The 13229-nt window shown below is 38.2% G+C and overlaps 2 protein-coding genes across 3 annotated transcripts; both read right to left on the bottom strand.

Moving 5' to 3' along the window:
* Positions 1-2808: 2808 nt before the first annotated feature.
* Positions 2809-5251, bottom strand: LOC121777585 (plant UBX domain-containing protein 4-like). Its single transcript, XM_042174885.1, has 4 exons — positions 4887-5251; positions 3887-4175; positions 3479-3574; positions 2809-3390 (listed from the first exon to the last, which is right to left on the bottom strand). Exons 1-4 carry the CDS (start codon positions 5033-5035, stop codon positions 3007-3009), a joined length of 918 nt encoding a protein of 305 aa, XP_042030819.1. The 5' UTR covers positions 5036-5251; the 3' UTR covers positions 2809-3006.
* A 937-nt stretch (positions 5252-6188) lies between these two features.
* LOC121777884 (26S proteasome regulatory subunit 6B homolog) lies at positions 6189-13229 on the bottom strand. Of its 2 annotated transcripts, none has more exons than XM_042175223.1 (14): positions 12933-13229; positions 12236-12372; positions 11418-11633; positions 10843-10973; positions 10534-10687; positions 10124-10383; positions 9411-9535; positions 8679-8722; positions 8380-8511; positions 8236-8313; positions 7594-7676; positions 7381-7503; positions 7203-7263; positions 6189-7113 (listed from the first exon to the last, which is right to left on the bottom strand). In XM_042175223.1, exons 1-14 carry the CDS (start codon positions 13063-13065, stop codon positions 6949-6951), a joined length of 1842 nt encoding a protein of 613 aa, XP_042031157.1. In that variant the 5' UTR covers positions 13066-13229; the 3' UTR covers positions 6189-6948. The 2 variants fall into 2 exon arrangements, with proteins under 2 accessions (XP_042031157.1, XP_042031158.1); XM_042175224.1 differs by having other exon boundaries at positions 12236-12368; positions 12933-13070.

Below are 13229 nucleotides of genomic sequence, written 5' to 3'. Positions count from 1 at the left end.
ATGGTTGGAAGAGCTTTCCTTACTGGGTTGGATCCACTACTCTCTCAAATACACACTTGTTTTATTTATAAAAAATAATATTAAAATGTTAACTTTTTGATATAAAATAATGGTGTATATAACAACATCCCTTGCTGCTGTTTGACTGGGGGAACCAAACCCCTTTCACTATTGTGAATGCTTTTAAAAATGGTGTATATAACAACATCCCTTGCTGCTGTTTGACTGGGGGAACCAAACCCCTTTCACTATTGTGAATGCTTTTAAAAAATATTGTACTATGCCAGTGGACAGAAGGGGATCCAAACCAAACCCCTCTCACTATTATGAATGCTCCAATAAGCAATGAAACTTCTACCTTATAATTTGATGGTTAATAGTTATTTGGAATCGACCCATAATCATAGCGATCCCAATAGCTCTGTAACTTTCCTCTATCAGTCTACAAATACCTTCTTTTTTTTATCTTTTTCTCTTTGTAAATAAGTGGCGATAAGATCTAATGTCTGTCTGACTTATAATTTAATGTTTTGTGATTCCAAGTTAATCAAGATGACTAGAAGAGACAATAAATACGTACAAGATATCAAAATGGTTGATTTTAGTTAAAAGATGAAATAAACCAATTAATTTTGAATATTGCAAACAAACTTAAGAATAAAGTATTATGTAAAATTATCGAGATTTTATAACAACATCATCAGGCTCATATATTTAAGGTATACGAACACTTCATAACTATTACTTTAATATCTGATTAAATCTTAGTTGGCCTTAATAAATACTCCCACCGTTTCCAAAAAAATAGATAAATTTGTATATAGCACAGATTTTAATTTGAATTTGGTAAAGAAAGAAATGGATTGAAAAAGGTAAAAAAAAAGAGAGGGGAAATGTAGTAGAAGTAATGTTAATGGATTGTAGCGCCCACATTGTTAATAGTGTATAATTGGTTTAAAAAATTTCATATTTAGACTTTGTCTAATTTTGGAGTACGACCGAAAGTGATAAAACTAATCTATTTGTTGGAGACGGGAGAAATAAATATGCACTTTGGGCTCGTCACGAGTTTTAATGCAAAATTGATAAAGTAAGAGAGAGGTAGAGAGAAAAAGTAAATAAGTATTTTTAGTGGAGAATGTGTTTCACCTTATTATAAAGAAAAGAGTTTCAAAATTAAAAAGTGCATATTCTTGTGAGACGGACTAAAAAGGAAAGAGTGTATATTCTTGTGAGACGGAGAGAGTATAAAAACTTATTATATAAAAACTCGTATATTTGACATCATTAAGATGATTGTGGTTATTAAAAAAATAAGACTAAAGTCTCATTTTGGTCCTTAACATATAGCGATTTTTTTATTTTTGTCCAAAACATTATCTTTTGAATTATTCGGTCCCTCACAAATAAAAACGGGTCACATTTGGTCCATTTTGGACGGTTCCGTCAAATTTTTGACGGTTTTAATTACCGGGTCACAAATCCGTCACCAATCCGTCACTAACACAAACCAAGCTCAACACCGCCCCTTTATACCCTTTCAAGCAGCAAGCAACGAAGAAATCCATCTCTTCATCGTCGCCGCCGTCGTCTCTCCTCTCCCAATCCAGAATCACTCCGCCGCTGCCGCCGGAGGCCAACCCCACCCCATCCGGCGTCAGCGCGAGAGCATTCACGCTCGAATCGTGCTTCGATAGCGTCGTCTTCAAGCTCCGTTTTCTCCTGTCACCGGAGGCGGAGGCTCTCCACACCTTGATCTTCCCGTTGGTGGAGCCGGTGTAGACGGTTCCGCCGGAGGAGGCGACAGTGTTCACGGCGTCGGAATGCGCTGAACAGACAGAGTCGATGCAAGCCATATCGGAAGATGTTTTCCACGTTTTAAAGTTCTTATCCCATGAGATTGAGTAGAGCTCGCCGCGATCGCCGTCGACGGCTAGTCCAGAGACGGCGTCGGCGTGCTGGATCCATAAATTCTGCTTGTGGCGGCGGATTTTGACGTAGTTTTTGGCGGATAGGCAGTTGAAATCAATTGGTGATTTTTCAATTTGGGGGAAATTGGAGCTGTCCAAACCCTAATTTTGCAATCCTGGTGCGCGGCGATTGATTTTGCCCAGCCCAAGCCCGACCCGAACGGTGTTCAGCTCGTCGTTGATTTGGCGGCGACGGTGTTCAGCTCGTCGGCGGACATGCGGCCGGTGGAGGAGGCGTTGAGGGCGGCGTTAGTGACAGATTAGTGACGGATTTGTGACCCGATAATTAAAACCGTCAAAAATTTGACGGAACCGTCCAAAATGGACCAAATGTGACCCGTTTTTATTTGTGAGGGGCCGAATAATTCAAAAGATAATGTTTTGGACAAAAATAAAAAAAATCGCTATATGTTGAGGACCAAAATGAGAATTTAGTAAAAAAAAACATCACAAAATAAAAAGCTATCACATTTAATAATTTGATAACTAACAATAATTTCTAACAAATTCAGTGTGTACTAATTTTGACAAATCCTATATTACGATGAAGTCGGATTTTGAAGCACCAGGATAACACGAACCCTCAGCTTATTTGATGGGTGAGAAGTATTTTATCAATTAAGTTGTGCTTTATCATCGTACAGTTCTCCAACTAACTTAGTATGTAGTATTAATCAGATAGTTGCACTTGTTTGATTAGTATGAGTGATCCTATCGATAGTTAATCCACACAAAACAGAACAAGGTGATTACTAGCTATTATAATAAGGCCTTAATCTTATCTTTACTCCATATCTATATATGGACACCCAATTAAAAACATAAATTTAATGCATAGTGATGAACAAGAATGGCTTCATAATAATGGGAATAGCGTATATAATGATTCCACAAGAAAACCTTGAAAGACAAATGCAGTGATCAAATAGATTACAGATAACCTTTCAACTGCTTCATAAGCCAACCTTACTTCAAAGTTTAGAGTTTCTTCTTTTATAGAAACACTGTTTTATAAGCTCGACGATACCTACCACGCTCAGAGTTTCTGAACAACGACCGAGTTCGACAATCCCGCTTGTTCAATTGTCTGGGAAAGATCAGTGAGGACCTTGGGAGGAAATCCGACCGTCTGCAGCTGATAGGATCTTGTACCCCCAGGCCGAGATGCATCAATGAAAGAGCGAATATCAGCTATCGTGTGGTGGTGATTGAAGTGTGCAACCATTCGGGTTCCATCAGCAAGCCTGAGTTGAATCGAAGTTGATGGCAGTGATTTATCTACCACGAGGCCTTCTGAAGGGGTCGGGGCACTATGGAGGGGAGCAGCAGCGCTTGTTGTCTCAGGAGCAGATACGGTTGCAGAGCTGCTTCCTAGAGTCCTGCCAATTCCCTGAAATGGAACGCTGTGCACTTCTGGTTCCTGCCACAAGATATATGTTGGAAAAGTGTGGAAGAGACAAAGAGGTCTCCGTTTAACAACTTTGAGTTTGAGATTCATGTGCACTTACAGGGCGGTTTTCATCCCTCCTTATGAGATTGACATGAACAGAGGATCTCCTGTCGGCTGGCTCCAGCTCTTTTGGGCACTCGGACTTTCTGATGCTCTGCAATGAAAATCATTACCGCAAAGCACATGGCAAGGTCATTCACACATCATGAAATCCCAAAACTCGATTTTACAATTCTACTTCGAAAATATGGAAATCAGTTCCAAAGTGGATTCATGTTGAGCATTCAATCTGAGACAACGATTTTCAGTGATTACGAGAAACGTGCAATAACAAAAGGAGTGGCACGCAATCATGAAGGCATCTTAATGATGAGTTCCAAGAGTAGCTTCAGCATATCGACTACCTGATAATAGTTAAGCCCTAACACTCAGCCCTTTGTAATGTTAGTATCAGTTGCCCTCTTACCTCAAGAAAAGAAGCATTTTCAGGATCATCCAAGCTCCTTAAAGGGCCATCGTTAATGGTGAAACCATTTCTCCAGAAGACAATGTTGTGCACCACCGACTCGGGCTGCTGTGGAGCAGTTGGTACAGTTTCACCAGAAAGCAGCCTTCCTGTCCCTGTGAAGCTTCTAGAGCTCGAAGATGGCTGCAAATTCTCCAAGGGGCCTTGTGTAGCCCCCAGCTGTCGAGCTTGGTCAAAAATTGCATCAACGTCATTTCCACCCTTGGACGGATCTTGGACAAGCATACCACTGAACATAACATAGTAGCAAGATAAAGGGTCACCAACTATACCTAACCGAAAGGTGAAATCTTTGTTGTCAAAATCGAACAAGTCATACATTGAAGAGCTATATATTTGAATCGAAGTAGTAAAACTTGAACTTGATCACAAGCTATAAATCCAGATCATTTAACCCACAAACTCACATAATTATATGCACTCCCACATCACATACATTTCAATGTAAAAATCACAAAATTAGCAAGATAAAGAGTCACCAACTATACCTAACCGAAATGTGAAATCATCGTTTTCAAAAGCTATAAAACCAGATGATTCAACCTAGAAACTCACATAATTATATGCACTCCCACATAAAATACACATATCAATTGCTTCGGCTTCAGATAGGAATCAAACAACGGATCACTCAATCGAATCAATCAATCGACACCATCAAAAGCAGCATAAAATTCCAAAGCACAATACCAGATCCCACAACTACCAAACATCACAAACAAGAGGGAGAGTGAAACATCCCTCAAAATACGTTCTTGCTGTGTGAACACACGAAATTCAAAGGAATTAAAGACTTGAATAAAGCGCTCTCAAATCCAAAATTGAATAATTGGTGAGAGAAAAGCAAGCGTAAATTAAAAGCCAACGCTAATTCACAGCTCAAGCAGGTGAATTTCAAATTAGGGCAAAGATTGAAATGATGGGAATCACGAGAAAGGACCTTTTCTCCCCGCCGGTGTAGTATTCCTGTGGGCCATCGGAGTCACTGTCGGAGTCGTGCGCCGACGGTCGATTGAGGTCGGAGAGAGTCCGGATGCCGCCGGGCCGGCTGGTGGAGGGTTTTGAGGGTTTCTTGTCGCGCGAAGTCATGGCTCTTGCTTTCGATTGATTTTTCGTTTAACGGTATTGGAATTGATTGAGCGAGAGAGATGACAGCGAAAGAAGACGAAGAGAAAAGAAGGAACTAGAATAATTTCTTTTTCATTTTTCTCTTTTTTTAAAGAAAAATATGTTGAAATGGCAATTAAGAAACAACTAATCGATCATGCAGGGATCAAATATTCGGGCGTGTGATTTAAAATTTAATCTCTTCTTTGAAATACACATTGTCTATGTATATGTTGAACTACCATCAACTCAAATCTTAGTCTGATTGTTAATAATTATCATAATCATAGTCATCCCAACAACACTATGCTTTCTACTACCAGCTTGTAGACCGGACACCCTCTTTTTCTATCTGTAAGTAAGTGACGATAAGATTTAATATGCCTAACTCATAATTTATTATGATGCGATCCTGAACTACTCAAGACGTTTATTTAAGACATATATTTTGGATATATAAGATAATGGGGTTTAATGAATTAAATAAAGTAAATTAATGAAGAGAGATAAATACGAGAGATCAAAATGGTTGATTTTTGTTAAAAGAGGAAATAATTCAACTAATTTTGGATACTCTAAACAAAATATGGATCGATTATCTTAGGCCGGATGGTGTATCAGGTATATAACAACATCAACATTATGCTCAATTTCAAAATTGGATGCAAGAAATAATCACTCAAAAGGTTGAAACTGTAGATAAAAGTTGTAATATTACATCAATAGGATTATAGAGCAAGTCATATATTGTATACACATTTGGCCTAAGCCGACCATGACTTTGGTGTACCAAACTTCCACCTAAAAAATGAAGAGTGCAACACGACTAGAAATTGTATTATTCCATTGTGTTAATTATACAGGCTATGTATTGCTACAGTTTTATTTCAACTATATAAAGTTTATTTTATTATTTAGCCATTGTAGTTGTCGAAAAATACAAAGTTGCCAACTCATTTCCATTGGTGTAGGCATTAGTGTTTTGACCTAGCTTTCTGCTTTGCCAACTCTCCTAAACAAAATCCAGCATGGTCCATTTAAAGCACTATTTCAACGCCTTATTTGTGCATTAAACACTTGTTGAATACTTGGACAAGATTACAAGTTAAAACACATTATTAATGGTCAATTGATATAAATTTAAAATAATCAAAATAATTTGAGTCCCATTTGGTTGAATTGGAATATTGGATTGTAAGTTGGCACTATGCATTCCAAAAAGTGAAACTTTTTCTCTAATGGGTGGGCCTAAGCACTGCCCCTTTTAAAGTAGTGCCTCCAAAAATAAACAAAATACACATTCACCATCTCCACCATGGACTATACTTTTCAAGCAACCAAAACCAGAAATCCCCTCCGATATACTTTTGACGGCCACTTCTCACCAGATACTCCACGGGATGACTCGTCATCAGAATCCCGATGCTCAAACTCGAGCTTCCAAGTGATAGCCGACAGCATGGTCCGAATGGAGACTGCCCAGCTCGAGATGATGAAGAAGAGGGAGATGGCGAGGCTGGATGCTCAGAGGCGGCAGGCTGAGTTGGAAGTTGAGATGACTCGGATGATGTTGCAGACGCAAGTGCATATTGCTTCGACCGTCTGCCACACCAGGAAGAGGAAGAATAGCAGTGATGGAGGTCTACTTCTCACTCTGCTCCTCTCCAATATGCTTTGATGCCCTTCAACTTTTTCGGCACAAAGCTACTGCCACTATGAACAAATTCCACTGGAAAATGCAGATGCTTTCACTGCCTACTGTTATAATCACATAAATATATATGTATACAGATTCCCAACAGGAGTAGGAGATGACTGGATGTTCTATTTGCATGTATAGGGACAAATTTAATAAATCTGGAAAATTGTCAACTGTGATGCATAGCCTAAGAGCTTCACATAAAATCGAACTGAGGCTTTTTGGAAAGAGGGCTAGGATTTCCGATTTGATTAGTGACGGAGCGAATAGCAGTTCGTCGTTTGACAGCACTTTCAATATATTCTCTAAGAGGAGGAAGTGAGCTCTGTTCTTCGATTTTCTGTACTTGTCCCCGGATAATCTATCATCAAACAAACTCATTACTTATTGTGGGGAGAGAGAGAGAGAGAGAGAGAAGAAATAAAAAAGTTCATCGGTTTCAAGATATACCTTGGATGCCCATTGCCTCTCAGCTTGTTGGCATACATCTCTTATGTCACGACCAGACATTCTGCATATACCAATCGATTAAGGACAATGCCACAAAATCTCTAAAAATGAGAAACAAATTTGCTCAAATAGCATCATCATTAGTAGAATTGTGGCTAATAGGGTCTGTCCAGCTTACTCTTCGGTAGCTCTGGCAAGTTCAGCAATTTCAGAGTTTGTCAAGTGCTTAGCATACTGAGTCACAATAGCTTCACGAGTCTGCTGATCCGGTATGGCAAAAGTGATCATGGAATCAAATCGACTGAAAGGGAATAAATAGGAGTGCACATAAGTCCCTGAATAATCAAAGTAGCTGCTGTCCTAGGTTGAAATGAGCAAGCACTTCTTTTACCTGAGCAAAGCCGGATCAAGGTCTTGTTTTCTATTGGTTGCAGCAATGACCACAACTTTCTTTTCCTGCTCAAATCCATCAATCTGCAAGTGCATTTCAACCCATCAAAAATTATATCCCCCCACCAAAAAAACAAACAAATACGGAGTAAAAGATTAAAAAAAAGAAAAAAAATTACACTAAAACTAAGTTTTTATATGCAGTACACTAAAATAAGAACCAACAGCAACAGCCAGAAAATGTATTTGCAGGTAAGAGGAGGGAGAGAGAGAGAGAGAGAGAGAGAGAGAGAGAGAGAGAGAGAGTATGAAACAGTTAGACGATGGTTTGTATGTGAAGTTGCTTCTTAACAAACAACAGAAAACTCTACAGCAAAGAATGGAAAAGAGTAAGCTTAACATATTAGGAAGGTTTACTGCAGCAGCATAGTGAAAGTATTTCAACCATTCAAACCACCTAATCACCATATAGTAGATTTATACAGTTCATAAGGCACCCAGTCAAACACGCTCCCTGGGCTTAAGTTTATGCATTAATTAGCCAAAACTGGTTTCTGAGAGTTACCAAATATCAAACACTATTCTGAAAATTTACAAGATTACACTTCTTTCCAGAACTGAGACAACAGATAAACCAGCTTACCTGTCGCAACAATACGGACAAAAGCCGACGTGTCGCCTCGTGTATGTCACTATCACGGGTAGTAGCAAGTGAATCAACCTGCAATTAAGTTACATCAAATCAATGATTGATTTTCCATTTGAAACTAGGCATAACCTTCATTACCTCATCAAGGAAAATGATAGCGCCATCTTGGAGTTCATTAGCCAGTGAAAACACTTTCCCCAACAAACGCTCACTTTCACCATAATATTTAGACATTACAATTTCCAATGGGACGTATAACAATGGAACTTTCTGCCAAAGTAGAAAAAGCACTAAAAAATCATAACAAGCGAAGTGTAGCAACTAGAATTAGCAATATTACCTAATGAAACAAAAGTAAAAATAATATAATGCCATAAAAGGAACTATGAAAATCCAGTATGTTGACATTAAGCTTCAAGATGAAGAAAATGATATACCGCTTGATTAGCAATCACACGAGCACAAGATGTCTTCCCTGTACCTGTAATCAAGGACAATCAGTAAGCATTGACTATAATTTCTGGTGATTCGTCAAATGCCTACCAATTTTCTAAACAAATGTGACAAACTGTAATTTAATCACAACAGTACTAATATTTCTACATTAATGACAAAATACCTAAACTCATAGGAGTAAACCATAACAAGCAGTGATGAAAATTTTTGGAACATATGTTTGGCTCAAACAAAATTAACAAGTGCAAAAGAAAACTTACTCCCACTCCCAACTAAAGAATGTCACAATTTAAACTTAATACTCCCTCCGTTTACTAAAAATAGGAACTTTGGAAATGGCACGGGTTTTAATGCAAAATTGGTTAAGTAAAAGATAGGAAGAAAAAAAATACGTAAAGTAAGAGAGAAGAAGAGAAAAAGTAGTGAAATTAGGAAATAATTTCTATTTTAAGGAAACGGAGGGAGTATTAATATATGAAGGAAATCAAGTTCGCTAGATGCATTGAATATTTGAACATCCCAACAAGATGGTAATCAATCTTGATATTCAACTGGCTTACCAGTTCACTTAATTTGATGCTATTTTCAAATTCATTCACCATTTTTCAGTAGAAGTATCTAAGATAATAATGTGATGCATTGAGTATGTATGTTTGTAGAAAAACTGTTTTCACTGAAATTCCTACTATATATATATATATATCATTCTTGACCTGGTGGGCCTTCAAAAAGCACTGCACGGGGTCTGTTTGTCTCGAACTTACACCGAGTACCACGGGCAATGTCATCATACACTTCTGGACTCTTTAGAGCCAGTAATATAGTATCTTCTATCTCCCTGCCAGATTGAAAAAAAAAAGTTCAAACACAAAAAGACCCTTATGTCATATCACTAAGAAAATCAAATCAGATAGAAATGAAAGACTCTCCCATGCACGAATGCAATCTGATGATAATAGAGTCTCGAGAAGATATGGATTGACTTCTTTGTGAGTGCAAAATCAGTAAAATAGAGAATATGAATTATTTTTCATGCAAATTATGAAGAAAGAAGTTAAAAAGACCATAATGTCTTTTCATAAAAGGACTTGAAGATATAAATAATTCAAGTACAAGCATGCATCTTCCAGGTCGCCCAATTTATATTTTTTACTCTCTTCCTTTCATAAAAGAATTTTCCTTTGCTGAAGTAACTGACACAATAAGATGTGAAACATCTTTATTTTTTAACATGTTAAAGGAAAAAACTTCACTAAAAGAAATGTACCCACCAAAACCAACTCCATAAGAATTTAGGCAAACAAAATATTTAACCGGAAATGTTTTATTTTTAAGTGACTAGAAATATGTTTAAGTTTACAAATTTAACTTTATGCACAAACCAATTAAAGCACCAAAATGAATATTGCTATGGTCCATTTAATACCTTTTTTGATTCTCATAGCCAGCAATGTTATCCCAGGATATATCCGCATTTGGGTCTTCTAGGTTGGGAGATTTAAGTCCATAAATTTTGACTCCCATTCCCTCCAGATCAGATATTGTTTTGTCTACTTTCGGAACCTGTGCAGCACCTCCCTTTGGCCCTAATCCAAAGCTTCTTGGCTGTCCAGCTAGCTGTAAGACGGATGCCAAAGCATCAAGTTCCTCAGAAGTAAAACTACCCTGTTTCATGAGCTCAATTTCCTGCATATAGTCAACCACTCTGTTACTAAAACCTCAGTTCCAATAGATGTGTGACACATAACACAATTGGAAGGAAAACATTGAGGCCACACTACAAGTTGATAGCTTCAAATGGATAAATGAGTTTGTAGTACAGTTTTACGAACTGACAGCTTTATCAGAGCTAATGAGTGGACGAAATATGACAATGCATAACTCTTCATTGTCTGTAGACTCTACACTGTTTCCATTTGCATCACCTCGATCTCCACTTGCTCCTTTTGGAACTGTTGGGCGACTGAGCGCTAGTTGCCAGGCAACACCACTGATCAAAGGGTTCAAAATATTATCAGCATATTCTTAAGTCATAGGAACCGAATAAAGGTTTCAGCACTAAATAGAACCGTGGGATTCAGGTATTTAGTTTCAGAAAGAAAAGAAGGTTGCAGTGAAATAAGAAGCCATGCAACACACAATAACCTGTCCCAAGCACGCAGTATCATATCTGATCCAACAGAATTATCTTCTGCCTTCACCCCAAGACGTGAAACAAAGTTTGCAATAAGGAAAGGGATTTCAGCTGAGGGAGGAACTTGGAACTTGATTGACACCTGCCAATAAACATGATATTAGGGAAAGGAACTACTCCCTCCGTCCCGCAATAGGAGTCCTATTTGGTTATGACACGAGTTTTAAGAAATGTAAAGAAAATTGGGTTGAATAAGTTAGTGGAATATCAGTCCCATTATATATATTAGTTTTATATAAAATGTGAGTAGAATAAGTTGGTAGAATGTGAGGCCTACTTACCATTTATGGTAAAAGTGAAATAGGACTCTTATTGTGAGACGGACCGAAATGGCAAATTAGGACTCTTATTGTGGGACGAGGGAGTAATTCACATTTCAAAAAACGAAATCAACATCACTTAGGAAAAGGTGGACCACCACAGAGAAACAAACATTTTTTGATATCTCGACGACTACAATATACACAGCAGAAGACAAGAACGGAATGGATAAAAGGGCGCCTCAAATATTTAAATATCCACCAACCTTTGGTCCCTTGACAGAAACAGTAAAATTAGGACAAGAACCAGTTCGTCCTCCTTTGTTCTTGAGTAATTCTACTAGTCGGGCTTTGTCTTTCTTTGCAATTTCATCCAGGTTTTGCTGCCTTGCAGCAGGAGAAGGTTCAAGTAATGGAGGAGCTTTAGCAGATTCAGGCAAAGGCGAGCTGCTTTTAGGCAAAGGCGAATATTTAGCATCTTCCTGCAGTTGCCATATGATTGACAGAATCAATAAAAGTATACGTTATCACTGAATAAAGAGGGGTATGTATCGTTGTCTTCAGTGATTTTTCTTTGTTTTCTATGTGCGGAGGGAGGGGGTAAATGACTCAAACTAAGCTTAAAGAGGCAGCTAAAATAAGGCTCACTAACTAAAGTGAGAGGTTGGCAAGATGAAAAAAAGAGGAATTGGAACCCAACTCAACTAACTTTGTCAAGGATGTTTGAGCCTAAGGATAATACGACATGTTATAAATGGAAAAGGGATATGCAAATAACAAAAATTAGGGGAAAAAATCGCACAGCTAGTAGGGATATTCGAAATCCCAATGAATACAAGGATATTATCATTAACAACTAATTTAAGTTTTAAAATTACTGCTATCGGTGGCGAAGGATAGCACGGGAAGAGAGAATTGAAATGCTCCTTCGTTAGTTTGACGTCATGATATCATGGCGCCACCTTCAACTAAACAGATGGGTCTCAATAAGGACTGCTTTAATGTAATCTCCTCACACTTCCTATTTAGTGTAGAAGTAAATGTATACACAACCTTTTCTTTGTTTGGTCGAGAACATACTAACCTCATCACCATCTGCTAAGGCTACATCCAACATTCCAAATCCAAGTAGTCCAGCTAAAGCACTGTGAACAAAAAAATTGGGCAGCCTTTCTGGTTTCCAAGCATCTGGTTCATATGATTTCTGTTGCTCAAAACTGCCTAATTGCACAAAAAATGCAAAAACAGCTCAATTTCACATTGAATGTAGAAGAAAGCTATACGATGAAAAGACATCAAAAGTAAAGCCAACAGTAAAATCATCATCAGATTACATGACGAATAAACTAACACCTTCCACAGATGAAGAATGCACACAAATAAAAATGGATTGAGCAACTGAACTGAAAAATTCATGCTATGTCAGGTGTAAGGCTTCAACTAAAATGCAGCATCCGATGTTGTGAATCTCATCTGAAAAATTAATCTGCATACAAACAAGTGTTCACTACTCCGGAGCAGAACCTAACATGAATGTACAGAAAACTCAACTTGATATCAATTCAAAACAAACAATCATTGCGGCGACTGATTCACGGAGTTTACAAAGCAAAACAACACAAACACGCACAAAAGAAACAGTAATTCTCCAAACAACCGAATGTTCAAACATTGATCAATATTATCGTAGTTAATGGTGCCAGTTAAGAAACGAACAAAAAGAAAAAAGGAGCACAAGGATGATAACAGGAAAAAGTAAATGAATAGAGTGGAGAGCGTACGATTGCAGAGAGGTGCAGCTGAGAGTGGGAGAGGAGGAATTGGCGAGAGGGAAGGGCGAGGGTTTAGGGTTTTAGCAGAGGCGATGGTGCGGCGTGAGGTGAGTGCCCGAGCGAGACGCCGAACAGTGGCCATGGCGGTGGATCCGCCGCTCCTCAGCTGGCGGAAGACGGCGGGGTTTCGTGGCGCGCAAGAATAATTGGAGGCAGCGTTGTGGATTCAGGCTACACTAACACAGTTAAAATCTTTACCCAATTTCCAAATTCCAGTTATATACACGAATTTTAGAATGATTTCAA

Source organism: Salvia splendens, chromosome 18 (assembly GCF_004379255.2).
Source record: "Salvia splendens isolate huo1 chromosome 18, SspV2, whole genome shotgun sequence".
NCBI lineage: Eukaryota > Viridiplantae > Streptophyta > Magnoliopsida > Lamiales > Lamiaceae > Salvia > Salvia splendens.
Note: the sequence above shows the minus strand (reverse complement) of the source record. Positions and strands in the feature narration are given on the sequence as shown.

What these genes read in the sequence shown, in the direction of transcription:
- LOC121777884 (XM_042175223.1), bottom strand. Translation starts at nt 13,065, where the DNA reads ATGGCCACTGTTCGGCGTCTCGCTCGGGCACTCACCTCACGCCGCACC. An exon ending in ATACTGCGTGCTTGGGACAG is followed by an intron (nt 10,688 to 10,842) that starts GTTATTGTGTGT and finishes CCCTTTGATCAG; the next exon opens with TGGTGTTGCCTGGCAACTAG. An exon ending in CTTGATCCGGCTTTGCTCAG is followed by an intron (nt 7,504 to 7,593) that starts GTAAAAGAAGTG and finishes ATTCCCTTTCAG; the next exon opens with TCGATTTGATTCCATGATCA.
- LOC121777585 (XM_042174885.1), bottom strand. Translation starts at nt 5,035, where the DNA reads ATGACTTCGCGCGACAAGAAACCCTCAAAACCCTCCACCAGCCGGCCC. An exon ending in AAAATGCTTCTTTTCTTGAG is followed by an intron (nt 3,575 to 3,886) that starts GTAAGAGGGCAA and finishes TTTTCATTGCAG; the next exon opens with AGCATCAGAAAGTCCGAGTG. An exon ending in GGAGGGATGAAAACCGCCCT is followed by an intron (nt 3,391 to 3,478) that starts GTAAGTGCACAT and finishes ATCTTGTGGCAG; the next exon opens with GAACCAGAAGTGCACAGCGT.